The sequence below is a fragment of the Microcebus murinus genome, chromosome 16 (genome assembly GCF_040939455.1).
Source record: "Microcebus murinus isolate Inina chromosome 16, M.murinus_Inina_mat1.0, whole genome shotgun sequence".
NCBI classification, from domain to species: Eukaryota; Metazoa; Chordata; class Mammalia; order Primates; family Cheirogaleidae; genus Microcebus; species Microcebus murinus.
Window position 1 is genome coordinate 44079195 of NC_134119.1, and position 16422 is coordinate 44095616.

At 58.4% G+C, this 16422-nt stretch overlaps 1 protein-coding gene across 1 annotated transcript; it reads right to left on the bottom strand.

Moving 5' to 3' along the window:
- Nucleotides 1-4011: 4011 nt before the first annotated feature.
- Nucleotides 4012-7113, bottom strand: NKX2-2 (NK2 homeobox 2). Its single transcript, XM_012739212.2, has 2 exons — nucleotides 6419-7113; nucleotides 4012-5481 (listed from the first exon to the last, which is right to left on the bottom strand). The coding sequence occupies exons 1-2, from the start codon at nucleotides 6675-6677 to the stop codon at nucleotides 4919-4921; spliced, it is 822 nt and encodes a 273-aa protein (XP_012594666.1). The 5' UTR covers nucleotides 6678-7113; the 3' UTR covers nucleotides 4012-4918.
- Nucleotides 7114-16422: the final 9309 nt, after the last annotated feature.

A 16422-nucleotide genomic window follows, 5' to 3' on the forward strand; every position in this document is an offset into this window, starting at 1 on the left:
GGGGAGACCCCACCCGGGCAAGATGTGGTGTGCTAGACGCCCCCTTCCCTGCCTTTGTATTGGGTCCAAGTCATCACTTAGCGATGGGCCTTAATAAATACGTCTGAGAACTGTCCTTATGCTCAGTAAATATTGGATTAGCTTTTCAATGACCAGGCTCTTGAAAAGGCTCGAGAAATCCACACCAGGTCTCAGCTAAGCCCAACAGTCAATAGGTAAGGAAATAAGTTATTTCCCTGTCTGGGCTGGGGAACGTTGAGAAGGAGACCAGGAGTTGACAAAGGGATTCCCACTCTCACCAAGTTATCTGGTTCTACTAAATATGACAGCAGTACTAAAAAGGGAAAGGGGAGTACCCAAGTTTTGGATTGGTTGAAATTACCACCCACTCCATTGTGCTCATTAAGGGCTGAGTGACTTTGTCCCTGGGGAAGATGTCTGGGTTCTGTTTTAATTTCCACAGTGCTCAGCATAAACTTTTTCTTTAGTACATGTTGTTTCTTTGGGGACTGCTTATGAGAGTTTTGACCTGGCTATTTCAGGGGAGAAGGCATGAACCAAACAAGGCAAAAATGGGCAAATTCCTTGGAAGCCCTGCGGTGTCTCCTTGGTACTCAATTTTGCAAACACAAGGATGCAGAAGACACTGAAAATTAGAGAGAAAGTCTCCTCCTGTCCCAACATGGTGGGAAGGGAGGCTGTTGGAGAAGTTTCTGGAGTGGTTTGCCATCACACTGAGATGCCAGTGCAATCCCCGTGCATAATTCAAGTGAACAGGAGCCTCTTAAGTCTTCAAAGTTGGTAACCAAGTGGCCTGGCCTGGCGCAAGTGGCCTTGGAACCAGCTGCAGTGAAGTTGAGCTGGGCCCGGGACTGAGCAGGAGCCTTGGCCTCTCAGAGCCTTTCCTTTGGTGAAGGGCCGCTCCGTGCACGGGGCATCGGAACGTGTCGGATGGGAGAACAGGGGGACTGGATTTTCATTTACCCTGAGCTGCAAAACCGGCGGCGGAGCGAGCATCACCCAGACCCTGAGTACTCTGAGTTGCCTCCTGAGCCCCTGGACGGTCTAGTGCCTTCGACGCGGGCCTCCCAGGGAGGAGAAGCTTAGTCCCCAGCTAAGACACACAGGAGCGCACAAATTGCGCGCAACGATCCCAGAACCTGAAGGCGCGTGGTTCACGGACCCAGGCCAAAGCGTTAGAGCCAATATTTGTTTGGAGAAATGGAGAGAGAGAAGGGGAGCAGAGGGAGAGAGAGCGCGCGAGAGCAAGAGCGAGAGACAGAGATCCAGCTTTCAGTGTGTCATGGGGCCTAGGAGGGGCAAGCGCCCTCTGAAGCCATCAAAGACAGGGGTGGCTTTTTTCCCCTCCTCCAGCCTCCTCCCCAATAGATATAGCACGAATTTTTAATGCGTCTTCCTTTCACAGACAACAATACAGGGTTTGAAAGCCGGACACAATTTGGGTTTTGTGCGGGTCCCTCCTCGCGCTCCCTCGGCCCAGCTGGCCATATGGAATCCAGCATGGAGCCCGCAGATGACAAAGGGACCCAGTGACAGGCCCAACAAAACCCCAAGGAGACTTCTGCCTGACTCCGGGATTCACTGCCCGCGATAAGCGCGCTGAATGGTGCGGGGTGGGGCGGGGGTGGGGGGAGGGCGGCCCCCTTCTCCCTCTTCCCCTCTCTCTGTCCCCTGCGATCTTTTCTCTGTCCCTTTTTAATATGCACGCCTCTAACATCTCCGGCTCCCAGCTTTCCCATTGTGCGGTTTTGTGCGGCCCTCTGTAGATTGGGCGAAGATAGACTGCTGAAGCGGACCCTGCGCCGGGTGCGCTCCCAGGGCGCTGGGGTTAGGGCCACACAGGGCTCCGCGGGCGCTTTTATTGACTCCGTGGGGACCCAAAGACAGAGAGAGGCGGGCGTCGGGACCACCTCCCCGGCTCCCTGCCGGCCGGCTGCGTGAGCGCACACCCAGACTGCAGGCCCGCAGACCTGGCGACAGCCCCAAATGCTCCCTCAATGCGCAAGCAGTGGAAGCGTGAGAGAGTTTGGATCTTTCACGCGGCTCCCTTCCTTCCTGGAAAGCTGGGGGGCTCCTACGATCATTCCTGACCCACGAAAGTCCTGGGGCCTGGGACAGTAAAAATCAACTCGAGTCTTCCGGGCTGCTCTTCTGGCCTGGTGACACCCCCTCTGTAAGAGACTGAGAACCCCCATTTCCTTTCCCAGCGGATTCCGGGGTTAAGGGAAGTTGCAAGTGGATGTTGAGTGGTTGGTACCAGAGCATGTTGGACATTCAATTACTGCACAATAAACGATTTGGGAGAAATTCGTTGCCTTTACAAATATCAAGACATAAAATCCCAAACGTTTCCAAGCTAGTGTGGAGAACAAAGGGAGATTTTTCAGCACTTAGGAAAACTGCCTCCTTCTGAGGATGAACCTGGAGATGGGAAAGGACCTTTATGGGGATATTAGAAAGACTCCCACGCCCTCAATTATCCGGGGGCGGGTGCGTAACGCGGGAATAAAGTGTAATCACGTCCCTGGGCGTGTTGCGCTGAGTGCTATTGACGCGCAGATTTGGTCACACGGATAATCATGTTTGCTTTAGATATTGAATTAAATCTGATCATCAACTAGAGGGAGCGAGAAAGTCAGCTGGGACCGCTCCCTTTGCCCGGCTTCCTCCCTTCCCTCAATCCGCCTTCCAGGCTTGATGGTGAAGCTTTGGAAAGAAAGAGAGATACAGTTTCCAAATGGGCTGACTTTCAATCCCCAAGCGTCTCTGAACGCCCACTGGGCTCTGACTACAGAGCCCCAAGTATTTCGGAAATCCGAGAGTGAGAGACGAGAAAGGCGCACCCTCCAATCCGCCCAGCCCCCGAAGACACTCCCCCGCGTGGCCAAGTGTGCGCCAGCATTTGCCAAGGAGATCTCCTTGCGACAAGGGTGGGATAGAATCTGTTCCCTCCTGGGGAAGGATGCACGCGCTCTTCCCTTGGGAGCCTGAGGCTGTTTGCCCACTTCCCGGCCGCGCCGACCCACCCCACCTCCAAACCTCTACTTTTTAACAATTCACCCAGCCCCGGGCCCAAGGCCTAGCCTGGGGGGACCGCACACCGCCAAGCGCTGGAGCGAAGGAGGCCGGGATCCAGTCCCAAGCCAGAGGAGCTAGAGAGGTCGGGAAACCCAGAAAGGATGGGCGCGGAAGGGACTGGGGAAGGCGCTGTTTCCTGGGATTGCTAATGACTCCTGCTCCCTGTCTCCCTGGGGCCAAAGAGCCTAGAGGAGGCTGCGGCATCCTCCTCCCTCCCCCGCGCCCAGGACCTCGCGTCCCCCCTGATAGCCGAAGCCTAGCGCGTCCCGAACCGCCCCCGTCACCTCCAGCCTTGGAGCGGTCTCCCAGGCCTCCACCCGTCCACAGATTTTTGAAAAGGGGGTGGGGAGTGGAGAGAAAGTTGACCAGTCTTAACCTCAGACATCCTTCCCCCCACCCCCTTTCTTAGCACGAGGTAAATCAAAACGCAACAAAGTGAAAGTCATCGAGTGTAGTGGCTTCAACAGCTTCTCAGGCTGAAGGAGCCACTCGTAGATTTGGGCCAGCGAGGGGGGCTTGCTTTCCCCGCCTTTGCGTTTCCCAAGTCACTTTTCCTCCCGAAAGCCGGGACGCTGCCGCCCGCGGCGCAGACAGTGCGCGAAGCCAGGAGAGGGCGGGCGACCCTGGGCTTCGGGCCCACAGCTCGCAGGCCGGAGGCCGAACGCTCTCGCCCGGGTTCCAGGTCCCAGGCGCGGGGTCCAGCCTGTCGGTCGGTTGAGGCCGGTTCGGGGAGCCCCTCCAGCCCCCCGACCCCAGGGCCCCGGCCTCCCCGCCGCGAGAGGCAGCGCGGGCGGGAGCGCCAAGCGCCAAGCGCCGCCAGCCCGGCTCCTAGCCCGAGGCCTCCGTCCGGCCTGGCGCAGGGCGACAAAGTCAGACAAACCGGAGGGCTGAGCTTGTGTTTTTTTTTTTTGTTTTTTTTTTTTTTAACACAGGATTTTTATTAAAATTCTTATTTAAAAAATCGAAAGCTTTCAGCGCCCGGCGCTCTTGAGGAACTGCGCGGAACCGCTGAGCTCCAAGTTCCGGGGCTCAGGACCCGGAGGATGGGGCAGGGGGTTCCTGCCTACTCAGGTTTTCCTTTTTCATATTTGAGAAATGTTTGCACTGAACAAAATAAAAAAAAAATTAAAAAACGAAAGCAGGGGTAACCCAAACCAAACCGAACCAAACCAAACCAAACCACAAAGAAAGGAGTTGGGCCCCGAGGGGGAACAGGCCCGTCCTGAAGGTCATTTTGGCAATAATCACCACCGATATTTACAACGAAAAGCGAAATCTGCCACCAGTTGTCAGAACGTTTACATGGCCATAAATATTTAGCATTTTCTTATTTTAAAAAAGGAAGAAATCCTCTATATTTTTAAAGTGTTCTCCACTTGCTTTAGAAGAAGACGGCTGACGATATCGCTACTCACACAAACATATTTTACAAAATTCACGAAAGCGGGATGGGGGGATTGGTCTTTTTCTCGTTTTTCAAGTGACGACATTAACGCTGGGACGGTTGGGTCCCCCCGGGGAGAGGCAAAGAAGCGAAGCTGAGCAAACATTCTGTAAACACGGCTTAGAGTTCAGCCCTCTCCAAAGGTTCAAAAGGAGAGAGGGATGGGGGCAGAGCTGGGTGGATGGAATCTGCCACTCCAAGGAGACGCAGGCAACCTCCCGGCGCCTCCTCAATGGAGCCGAGAGTCAACTCGACTCCATAATAATAATAATAATAATAATAATAACCACCATAAGGACCGAGGCCTCCTCGCCGCCGCCGCCGCCGCCGGGGTGGGGCCTGGGCCTGGGGCCGCAAGTCTCGGAGGGGCGGCGCTCACCAAGTCCACTGCTGGGCCTGGACCAGGGGGTGTGCTGTCGGGTACTGGGGGGTGCTGGCCGAGCTGTACTGGGCGTTGTACTGCATGTGCTGCAGCGACTGCGCGCTGTAGGCCGAAAAGGGGATGCCCGCCTGGAAGGTGGCGGCTGCCAGGTCCTGGGCTTTGAGCGCGTGGCACGGTTTGCCGTCCCTGACCAAGACGGGCACGGCCACCCGGCGCGGCGAGGGCAGGGGCGTCACCTCCATACCTTTCTCGGCCCGGGCGCGCTTCATCTTGTAGCGATGGTTCTGAAACCAGATCTTCACCTGCGTGGGCGTAAGGCGAATGAGGCTGGCCAGGTGCTCGCGCTCCGGCGCCGACAGGTACCGCTGCTGCCGGAAGCGCCGCTCCAGCTCGTAGGTTTGCGCCTTGGAGAAGAGCACCCGCCGCTTCCGCTTCTTGCCTGCGTCCCCCCCGCTGCCCGGTGTTTCCTTGTCATTGTCCGGTGACTCGTCGGCCGAGGGCTCTGGGGACTTGGAGCTTGAGTCCTGGGGGGGCGCGCCTGCGGCCAGCCCGTGCACTGGAGGAAGGGGAGGGGAAAAACAAGCGCGTCAGGCGCCTGGAGACCGCAGGCCGCCTGTGCCAGACCCGTGCACCCCGATCCTCCGTGCGCCCCTGGCCCTCCGCGCCTGGCAGTCCAGCCCCGCTGCCTTCGCCGTGACCCCTGCCCTGCTTCACGCCTAACGAAGCCGTCGGGGCCTCCCAGGGTAAAGAGAAGAATCGGCAGGAGTGGGGGGCTCCTGTCTCGAGTTTCTAGGGGTTCGCTCAGGGTAGGTGCAAATTTGGGGGGAAGTGGCATGCAGAAGATCATCGCTGGTTAAGGGCTCTGGCCCCCTTAAGGGGTTTCCTCTCCGGAGAGACGTGGGCAGATTTTTAAAAGAAAAGCCCCACAATCCCAGCATTGATCTACCCGGCCATTTAAGGCAGGTTTTGGGGGGTTTTCGGTTTCGCTTTAGGGCTTTCTTGACATCCCCCACAGGGCACAAAGCGTCCTCTATGACTGCGCGGGGGACAGGGTGAGCTATTTATACCGGGGCTACCCGAAGTCGCCCCCACCTTCTACCCTCACCCAGACAAGGCTCCCTGGCTAGCTCCAGCGCGCCAGGCCAGTCCCTCCGGTGGCGGGCTGTGTGTGTGGGGGGTGGGGGGTCGGGTGGAGCCATCAGTCCCGGTTGACATGTGTAACCAGCCCTTGGGACGCCTTTCCCTTCTCCTTTCCCCTTAAATTCTCGTGTTGCAAAAAATATCAGGGACCAAGTCTTTTGCCTGGACTAAGGGGGCTTGACAAGGAGGAAGGAGGGTGTCCTAAACAAGTGTTAAAAAATCTTTCCAGGAACCCAGAGTGAGGGATCCCGGCTTACAGGGGCCTTTCCCCCGTCACTGCCAGCGTCCAGCCCGGCCTGCGGCCGCAGGGATGAAGCCGGCCACGGCCTCTGCAGCCAAGTTTCGCTACTTACGGGAGTACTGGAGGCCCTCCGTGCTGGCCAGCCAGCGCGTGTACGGGTTGTCGCTGCTGTCGTAGAAGGGGTTCTTCAGGGGTAGGCTCTGCACCGCGTCCAGGGCGCCCTGTCCCAGTGGCCCGGCCCTCTTGGCCGGCTCGGGCCCCTCGCTCTCTTCCTCCGGCCCTTCGGCCACCGAGCCGTCCTCATCATTGGTGTCCGGCAGGTCTAAGATGTCCTTGACTGAAAACCCCGTCTTTGTGTTGGTCAGCGACATGGTTCAAGACCCCGCGATTTATGTCGCAAAGTTGTAGCTTCACTTGGTCAATTCGTGGCGCTCCCCAGCCCTGGCGGGCAAGGGGGGAGGGTTGGGGGAGGGAATGGGGAGGGGAGGGGGCTGGGCTTTAATTATTGAGATAATTATTATTTTTTTAAAAAAGAAAGAAACACGGGGAAGGGGAGGAAAAAGATAAAGCCCAACCCAGTGCCTCTGTCGTCTTTGAAAGCACGCGGAAATGGACGCAGGGAGCGGGCGGCCTGCGCGCCAGCGCCGCGGGCCCCCGGCCTTAGTTTGTAACTCCAGGAGGGGTGCCAAGGCGGCGTCAGCTCCGGCTCCGGCGGACGCTCGGCGCGCGGTGGCGGCTGGTGGCGAGGAAAAAATGGGCCATTGCCCGAGCGATCAGTCCATATAAGGCTGGGCTCCACTCACGAACCTGGGGAGGGGGGTGAGGGGGAGAAAGAGAGGGAGGGAGGGAAAGAGAGGGAGGGAGGGAGAGCGAGAGAGGGAGTGAGAGAAGGGTGGAAAAAAAGGGGAAGAGACATTAAAAACGCAAAGGTTGGCCACGTGTGGGCGGGTCTTGGGAGTCAAGTGGATGAAGACAGTATTTGCAGATGTGAAATTGTGGGTTTTGGGGAGCTCCGCGCGCCCAGCCAACTGCCCTCTAGAGCAAGATGAGAGGTGTAACGTGTCAATTAATTGCAAAGACGGGGCGAGCCTTTTTTTACCCAGTATTTACATACAAAGGACCACCGCGTCGCTCGCGAGTCCACACACTTGAAACGGCCGTTTTAACAAATTGCATCTTAAAAAAGACAGGGGGTGGGGGAAGGAGAGAAAACAAAACAGAAACCTGGAGGAGAGGGGGAAAAAATCCTCTTTAACATTCACGGGTTCCTACCTCCCCGCCCCCGCGCTCCCACCCCGGCAAGCCGGAAAATTGGCGATTTGTGGAGCCTTTGGAATAGGGGGAGGGGGCGAAGGCTGAGCTGCGGAAATCTTTCCTTCCCATCGCTGGTGGCTCCCTAAACAAGATCCGGTTCAAATGGCAAGAGCCCAACTTCTGTAAGCCTCCTAGGTCAATATTTTGGTTGAGGCTTAAGGATGAGTACTGGAAATGACAAGGCAAGTAATTGATTCTAGTTAACCGCGAAAGAGCCCGAAACCCAGGAGAGGGCTCGGCTCCGGGCCGGCCGGAGCCACCACCAGGCGACCCACCCCCCTCCAGCCGCCCTTTATTTGCTAAAGACTCATTTATTTCCTTCACTCCGCCTCCCCCCACCGCCCCCGCCTCCTCCCCCACCCCCGCCTCCATTTCTCCGCGGCGGCGGAGGACACACAGTTCACTTTCTGCGTTGCGGGCGGTCCGGGGAAGGGCGGGGTGAGCGGGGAGCTCCCACTTAGGCCGGGTTCGCACCCGGGCCTGGCGGCCTCGGGACTCCGCCGGCCGCTTTCTTCGGGTGGAGGAAAAGGGCAGACGACCCAGCTCCTTTCCTGCCCTTTATTATCTCTTCCTCTCCGGCCTCCTCCCTCCGCAGCCTCCAGCAAGAGGTGGAGCAGCAGGGAGGGAGAGTGGCCGGATGGCAGGGGGGGCGGGGCGGGGGCGCCGTGTCACCAGCCCGAGGACCCCAAGAGCCGCGGAGGAGGGGGTGGCAGGGCGGGCGGCGGCTGCTGCGTTTCCTCCGGTTCTGGTCTCTCACGCGAGTCCTTTAGCGTCGTCTCCTTTTGGGCGCCCTGGGGGCGCGTTCGGAGGACTGCGCTTCAGGTTCCCAGATTGCGTTCGGTTAGCGTGAAGTTTCCAGCCACTCTCCAACCTGGGACGGGAACTTCCCGGACTGCACCTGGTCCTCCGCGCCTGGGAGGAAAAGGCCACGCCGCACATACCACCCCTCCTTCCAGTTAAAACAAATTTTTTTTTTGGGGGGGGTTTGCTACCTGATGCTCTTTTCCCCCAGAGGAGCGTCAAGAAGGAGCTCTGCCTGGAGGCGGGGAGGGCAGAGAAGGCCGGCGCCCGCGGGGTCCGGGTCTCGCCGCCCCCTCCGCCGCAGCTCGGCAGCCCCGCGCGGGCGGAGCAGAGCGCGCGGGCGCCAGGTCCTCCCCGCGCGCAGCTGCTGCGGCCGTCGCCGCGCCCCCGCCGCCCCCGGGTTGCCAGCGCCCGGTGAGGGCGCCTCTCCCCGAGCCGCTCGGCGGCTTTCTGCAGCCCTTGCTGCCTCGCCCCCAGTATGTGACGTGGGTGACAATGGCCCAGGTTAGAGTGAGCCCCTCGTCGGCGCGTCCTGGGTGGTCGGACCCGGGCAAACACAAATACAAACCGATTGCTAAGCTGCGGACAATGAGCGAAATGTAGACAAATGTCCCGCTCCCGTTGGAAGCCTTTGTCCCGGCTCGGTTTTTGCATTTATTTCAGTGGCGAAATAATACATGATTGACGCTCTCTTTCAATGTGTCCTAACTGTTTGGAATAAATCTAAGGTTGTTCCTAGTTGTCATGGCATTCAACCCTTTTCAATGGACTATCTCTTCATTCATTTCTGAATCCGTCCACAATATTAAGGAAACCCCTTCATGTCGACGCTCCCCCGATTCCTCGCTTTCTCCTCCTACTTTTTCTTTTCTCCTTTCTCCCCCCTTCCCCCCTTTTCCCCACTGCAAGAATTAGAAACTGGTTTGAATCGTGTTCCTCGAACCCACTACTTTTCTTGCCTTTTTTTTTTTCCTGCTGTCTTTCCAGTCTCCCTTTCTCAGCCTCCCTCCCCGTTGTCTCCCCCCACCCCTTTCACGTGGGAGCTCGTCGCCCTCCCCTGCCCGAGGAGAGAAGTTGGTTCTCCAGGAGTCGGGAAGCACGGAGTTTGGACACAGAGGCAGGGCTGGGCCTGTCCCTGCCCATTGTTACTCAGCTGCTAAATAAATAACTGTCGAGAAAAAGTTCCTCAACCCAAGCATTGCAGTCAAGGCTTTCCTTTTGTTCCTCCTCTTATTCCTCCCTCTTATGGGGGTGGGGGCTCTCTTGGGGACCAGGGTAGCCTCCATGGTTGGGCACTGGGGCTAGAATGGAGGCTGATTGAGCCAGGGCAATTCTTGAGTTGGATGGAAAAGGGGTCCTTTGGCAAGAAGTGTCCCTTTTCGCATATCCCCAGGGCCATGGGGGGGCGGCGTTGCCAGCCAGAGGTCTTCCAGAGCCTGCTCATTTCTTCAGCTTGGAAACACCTAGTTCCACATGGTTTCCAACTTCTCTCTCCCTTCCCCCAGCATAGTGGGGCTTTCTTCTGAAGATCTGACCAGCACTGCAGCGGACATGTCCCCTCCCCTTCCTCCTGGGAGTCGGCAAGGTGCACAGAGCACCTGAGAGACAACTGTTTTCCTACGGGAACGCAGTACAGGCTCAGGCAAATTAATCACCGCGGGGTGTGTGTGTGGGGGGGAAGACTGGCTTTGGGGTCTTGAGAAGGAGGCCCCAACCCAGTTCTCAAAGGCGGGGTTTGCCCCGTGCCTGTCCCTGGCCTCAGCCACCCGAACCCTTCTGGGTCTCAGTTCTCCGGGTCTGTTTCCCGGAGCACTCGGCGCCCACTGCCCCTGCCCGCCCAGGCCGCAGCCTGGATCCCTATCCCCTCCTCCACCCTCACTCCAGCTAGTCCCCCAGTTTTTTCTTCCCCCAGCCTTGGTGCAGCTGGGCAGGGAGGGAGGGAGTTGGAGAGACATTTGGCCTTGCCCCGGCCGGCTGCACCCTGTGCCGCCGGATCCACAGAGCTCAGGGTCTCTCCCCCGGGACCTCGCGAGACCATTTTCCCCACGCTTCGTCGCTCGTGTGGTTCCCGCATCCGATTCCACAGTGTTAACATTTGCAATTGAAAAAGAGCAGGGAGACCGCTGGGAGGCCCATAATTGAAGGGGAGAAACTGGGCTTGTTAGAGGAAGATCATAAAATGCAAGTCCCCAAGGAACTGGCTTGTGGATGTCGGGAGCCCCAGCTCAGGCCCAGCTGGCGGCCAGGAGCAAGTCCAGTGTCCAGAGCACACTCTAGGGTCTCCTTGGTTTCACGGGCCTGCCTTGCAGCCAGAACAGCCTAGGGGTGAGGCGCCAAAGGCACCTCTTCCGACCAAATTAAACAGGTGATTGCATCCTGAGGACTCCCCAAGAGGCCTGGCTGAGAGCACCACAGCTCCCGCTTTTCAATGCCTGGAGCTCCTGTTATGCCCTGTCTTGTACACCCAGCAGGCTGAGAGCACCCAGCACCCCCACCCTTCCTCCTCCTGAGTCTTTTATTAATGTCCCCACCCCCCCACCCCATCAGCATCCAGTTGCACCAGTTTCAGCTCCCCTTGGATGAACTCTAGTCTCCTTTACTTGGAATTCTTTAGCAAATTCTTTCCAGCTTCCATCTTGCAGCCAGGACAGGTCAATGTTCTCAGTTCCATCAAGTTTGGGTTTGGGCTTTGGGCTCAGCTGCCACAGTTTGGGGACCTGTGAGCTCCCTGCAATGAGGCCTTCTCCTGCTGCAAACTTGGAAAGGAAGTTGAGGCAGGTGCTGAAAGTTCTGAGCACAGCATGCCCTGGGCCAGAGGGAGGCCTGCTTGGTGCCTCCTGGCTGTCCCCAACACTGCCCACCCCTCCTGGGGCCACCCAAACAGTTGGAGCACTTTCCTGCCCCCATCTTTATTACCGGCGTTGGGGCTCCAGATTCTGCACAAATTTCTAACTCTGTATTCTTTCCTCCTAGGTTTAGGATGGGCGCAGTGGGACTCGCGGGCCCCAAGGAGAAGCAGGGGAGGGGAGATAGAGAACTTCTCTTCCTGGTGGCTAGAGGAGACCCTCCTTTGGGAAGCTTCTTGGGGCTCTTAGCTGGCCTGTGCTGCTCTGGGTCCCGGGACAGACTGAAGCTCCGCACAGGCGGCTAAAGCCCGCGGCGGGGGAGGTGAACAATCGCCGGAGGCCCAGGAGGGGAGGTGAATGTACACAGGCTAAGTGGCCCCACTCCAGGACAAGTGGCCCTCTAAGTCGGCCCAGTGTTTACCTGTTTACTTTCCCAGGTAGCTCAAACATGAGAGCCCTTTTTGCGTTCCCAGGCGTAGGGGCTGCCCTGCCGGCTCCCGCGTCCCCAGCCCCTTACTTCCCCGCACGGCAGCTTCACGCCCCCTATTGGGGGCGGGGGGCGGGGTGCGCGCTGAGCAGCAGCAAACCGCGAGAGAAAGGAAGATACTTTAGAAAGGTGCAGAGAGGCCTCAGCACACGCCACGTACGGGAGCCTTCCTTAGCGTGCCTGTGGGTGTAGTGGTCGTCCTCCTCGGATGGCAACCGAGCCTCCCCCATTTCTGCTCCGGGCTTTGAGGGCCTCCTGGGAGGCACTTTGCTCACACCCTTCCCTTTCTGGCTGGTGAAAGCTTGCCGGGTTAGGTGCATCCTCCAGGGGAGTTAAGTGCAGATAAGTCCCAGGGGAGTGTCTTGGGAGCCGGTTCTAAAGGGGGGGTGGGAGGCCTTGAGGAGCCCAAAGCTTTGGCAGCCCTAGGTGGGACCCTCGCCCTCCCCACCCACAAAAGCATTGCAATCATTAAACATACAAGGCCTTTTCCCTTTATTGGGAAACACTAATTTGTTTGACTTAATTTCTTTTCTTTCTTTTTTAGAATGAAAAGGGATTGAAAAGAAACTCCTTTCCTGATATAGTACGTGGCTGAGCTCTCAGCACCCCCCCCCCCACATCCCATCTCAGATAACAACCTTCAAGTGGATTAGTTTATTGTCTGGTTAGCGTCAAGGTGCAAGCGTTTGTCTTCATTCACTCCCGAAACAAAGCGCGTTGCACCTTCCTGCTCCAGCGAGGATTAACGGCGCGGACACAAAGGTTTTGTTGGAGGGGGAAGGTTTATTTTATCTCTGCTTGGAGACTCGGGTTGGAACGTGGCATGCACTGGAAATCAATGGGGAAGGAAAATGTTGCCCACTTTGGATCCTGAGTATAGCAATAAGGGTGCTCACCTTAAAGATGCACACCTCCAAAACAGCCCTGGGTTGTTGGCTTGGGTTTCTTGTGGGGCAGCAGGGACTGCAGGAAACAGGGGTGTCAGCTCTCACGTCTCAGATGAAAGGAATCGAGGAGTGTCTCCCAGGAGTACCACCCCATGCGGGGACCTTTCCTAACCAGAAAACCGAAAATCAGTCCCAGCTCCAGCTGGCCTCCCCTTCTGCCCAGGAAATAAGGAAACTGAGGTCACTGGAAATTTCCTGCCGTGGCACGGCCAGGTGGAGCATCTGGGTGTCGGGAGGCCTAAAGCTTTCTCAACATGCAACTCTGAGGAGGCCAGAGCATGACAGACAGATCTCCGGCAGGAAAGACCCACAGCCATTGGACAGATGGACCAGAAAGTGAGGGTTAGTGTGAAGGGAAAGGAAATCTCAGCCCACTTTGGGTCCAAGCCTAAGGTGAGTTTTTTTTTTTCTTTCTTTGGTCCATATTGTGATATTAACTCTTAAAATTGCCCCAGGAAGGGAAGAATGGCTCCCAGATAGGCAGTTCTCCAAAGTCACCAAGAAGGTGTTCAGTAAATAAGTTTTCCAGGCCCAGAGACTGAGTTAAGATTCTGTGTCTTGGTAAAATCTTACCCCCTCCTTCCTCCAGAGCGGCAGGACCCCTGTGAAGCCATAGAGAAAAGGACCGATCTTGGGACCTAGAGCCTGGAGTCCCCATGCAATGAACTGTGGGTGCAGGAAGAAGGCATCTAAATGAGCTGACTCCCCATATTCTTGTGCAAGGTAAACTATATGACACCTTCCCGATTATCTGCCTCCCCTCACCAAAAAAGGGGCAAATATCTCCCTAGGAGGTAAATTGTAATAGAAATTAATATTTCTCTTTCTATTAATCAGTCTCACTGTGGGGGCATAAGACCCCGGGGGCCTATGTTAGGACTTTGATAAATGCACTTTAATGAGATCTTTAAAAATGCATCCAATAAAATGAAAAGCAAGAAAAGCCGTTTAACTTTCATGGATGTTAAATTGAACACGAAACGTGGCTCGGGGCGAGCTACAAAATGGAACCGGCCGCCCTCCAATTTTTCTTTAAAAACGTAGCTTTAAGCCCCCCTCGGGCCAAACGAGCCTGTCCCAGCCAATCCATTATCACCGGTTTACTGGGGAACCAAGCGCCACGTCCCCTCGGGCGAACCCCTTTGCTTTATTCGTTCACACTGCTCTAATGATTAAATATGTTACAATGAGATTACGCATCGTCAGTGTCGCCTCCAGGAACGTCCATCCGGCCAAGCCCGACCTTCCCCGATAAGGGCGATTTCTATGCGGGAGATTTGGGCTTCTCTGGGAAACACGCGCTGAAAGCACTTTGTTATCTGAATTTTCTTCTTAACACGTGACAAAATCATTACCACAAGACTTTGGAGAACAAGCGGCCTCTCTTAACGGGGTGGCATGCGGCACTTAAAGCTGGGCCAGGCGGGCGGACGCGAAATGCAGTCCTTGGTGTCGCGGGGAAGGCGGCTCCCAGACCGAGCTAGGGGCTGGGGCCCGGAAGGACAAGGCACGCGTCCGCGAGGGTTCTCGGGAGCAGAGTGGGGGTTCCCGAGACCTGTCTCTTATCTCTCCTATCTGGGCACCAGAGGTCCACAACCCTCCCCTAGACGTAACGCCCCCTTTCCACCCTCAAGCGCCACCGAAGTCCAGAAAGCGCGAGAGGCGCGCCGAAGGGCCTTCCTGTAGTGTGCGCGTGTACTGGGGGAGGGGGCTGGAGCCGAGAGGGCGCCCCTCGGAGACGAGGTCCTCGGCAGACCCCACCGAGGTTCATTTCTGATCCTCTGGCGATCTCTACTGACACAAACGAGAACTGTCCGGCGCCAGGCGCGGCCACAGCGACACTCGCCCCCAAACTCCAGCCTTAAATTAAGTCGCCTTCCCAGTGAGGGTCCACTGTTCCGGCCCTCAGCCCTGGTCCTTCCTGCCAGCGACTCCCGCCACTTGCCCTCGCGCACATCACCACTCTCCCCTCACGTCTCAGTTCGGCCTGAGGAGGATCCCCCTCCCCCCGCGTCTACACTAGGCGCCATCTCCAAATTACCTTCGGGACGTCTGGCTCTGTCTCAACCCCACTTCCGAGCCCCTGGCGCACAGGGAGAGACTCACCGGGAGGAGGCGGCGAAGCGGCAGGCCCTTTCTCTCGGCGGCCCGGGTAGCCCAGCGCGTCCCGCACCCGGCAGCGGGGAGGGAGCTGGCCAGGCGCTCCGCGCGCCCGCTCCGCCTTCCACTCCCCCTCGCTGCGGCGACAGCCCCGCCGCATTTCTAGGCGCGTCTTTATCTAGTCCTCCACCTACCCGGACCCCCCTTCAACTGCGCCCTTCCCCCTCCGCGCGCCCTCCCGGGCGGGGCTCGAGAGACGGCCCGGCTCTAGGCGGGCGGGGGCGGCGCCCTCCCTCCTCGGCCTCGCAGGCCCCCCGCACCTGCCCAGCCCCCCGGGCAGTCCTGCTGTCCCCGGACCGTACCGGAAAGTGCGCAGCGGCGGGAGCACCTGGCCTTGGCGGCAGGTAAAACTTTTCCTGACTGCGGGCGCCACACGGGCCTCCGCGAGTGCTCTCCCCCAAACCCCGGAATCGGCGAAGTCCGGGGAGGACTTGGGACGCCCCTCACTTGCCCACCTGCTGCTTCCGGACTCCGCGGCTAGAGGACCAAGCCGAGTCAGGACTCGCGCGAGAGAGGGGGCACCAGTGGGGCGCACAGGGGGACCCCGAACGCTGGCACAGCTCAGCGGAGACCCCCTCTCCGCTGGCCTTCCGCGGGGACCGTGACTCGAGCGCGGTCCCGTACTGCGGAGGCCCGTGCGGGCGCTGCGGCAGGAGGACCAGGGACAGTCGGTGCCTAGCAGCTGGGGCGACGAGGAGCGTCCTGCGCCGCCGACGCAGGGCTCCGTTGCGGCTCCCAGGCTCTGCCGGGTCCCGGCCACCCGAACACACCCGCAACGAGCGCGAGCAGGAGGCTCACCTGGAGCGCGGCGGCGCCGCTGGCCCCCCGGTTGGCCCGGCGCGCAGGTGCCGGGCCGCTCTTTATCCTGAGCTGCGGGCGGCGGCACAGTCGCGGGCGCTGGGCCCTGGCGCTGCGCGGCCAGGAGCGCTCCCCCTCCCGGCTCCCGGCTCCCGGCTCCCGGCGGCGGCCCCACCCTCCCCGGCCCCGTAGCCGCCGCGCAGCCCCAGCGGAGGGGGCCGCTCCCCCGCGCCGCGCGCTCTCTGTTTGTTTTCCTTGCCCTACTGACGTGAGTCAAAATATTGGCCATATGTTCAGCGGTAATAAATTGGGTTTGAGCGCAAACACACTCGGGCTTCGATGGCTCTTTCAGCTGCCACATGGCCGGCTTGGGGGGCAAGGGGGTTCCACCCTGCCTTGGCCCCTTCCCCCAAAACGCGTGGGTACGTTGGCTCTCCTCAGCGCCCCTCTGAGCTGGAGATCTGGCACCCGGGTCTGTCCTCCCCTCGCCCCTCCTCCGGTCCCAGCAGTGCCTTGTACCCGGCAGCTCCTGGCGAGCCCGGGCTGCTGGTTAACAAGGTCGCCATCTACAAATTGCTCGGTCGCTAAGACGCCATAAAACCAAAGGGCCAGATGTGGCACGTTATTTATGTGTGAAACCGCGTTTACACTAGATACGCGGATCCAAGGCAGATAGCACGACTTCGCGGGAGGTCGCAGACCTCTCGCCCTCGGCCCCAAGCTCCTCCCCCAGCACACTCCCCTCTCCAGATTGGGGGGCGTT

What these genes read in the sequence shown, in the direction of transcription:
- NKX2-2 (XM_012739212.2), bottom strand. Translation starts at nt 6,677, where the DNA reads ATGTCGCTGACCAACACAAAGACGGGGTTTTCAGTCAAGGACATCTTA. An exon ending in GGAGGGCCTCCAGTACTCCC is followed by an intron (nt 5,482 to 6,418) that starts GTAAGTAGCGAA and finishes CCCTTCCTCCAG; the next exon opens with TGCACGGGCTGGCCGCAGGC.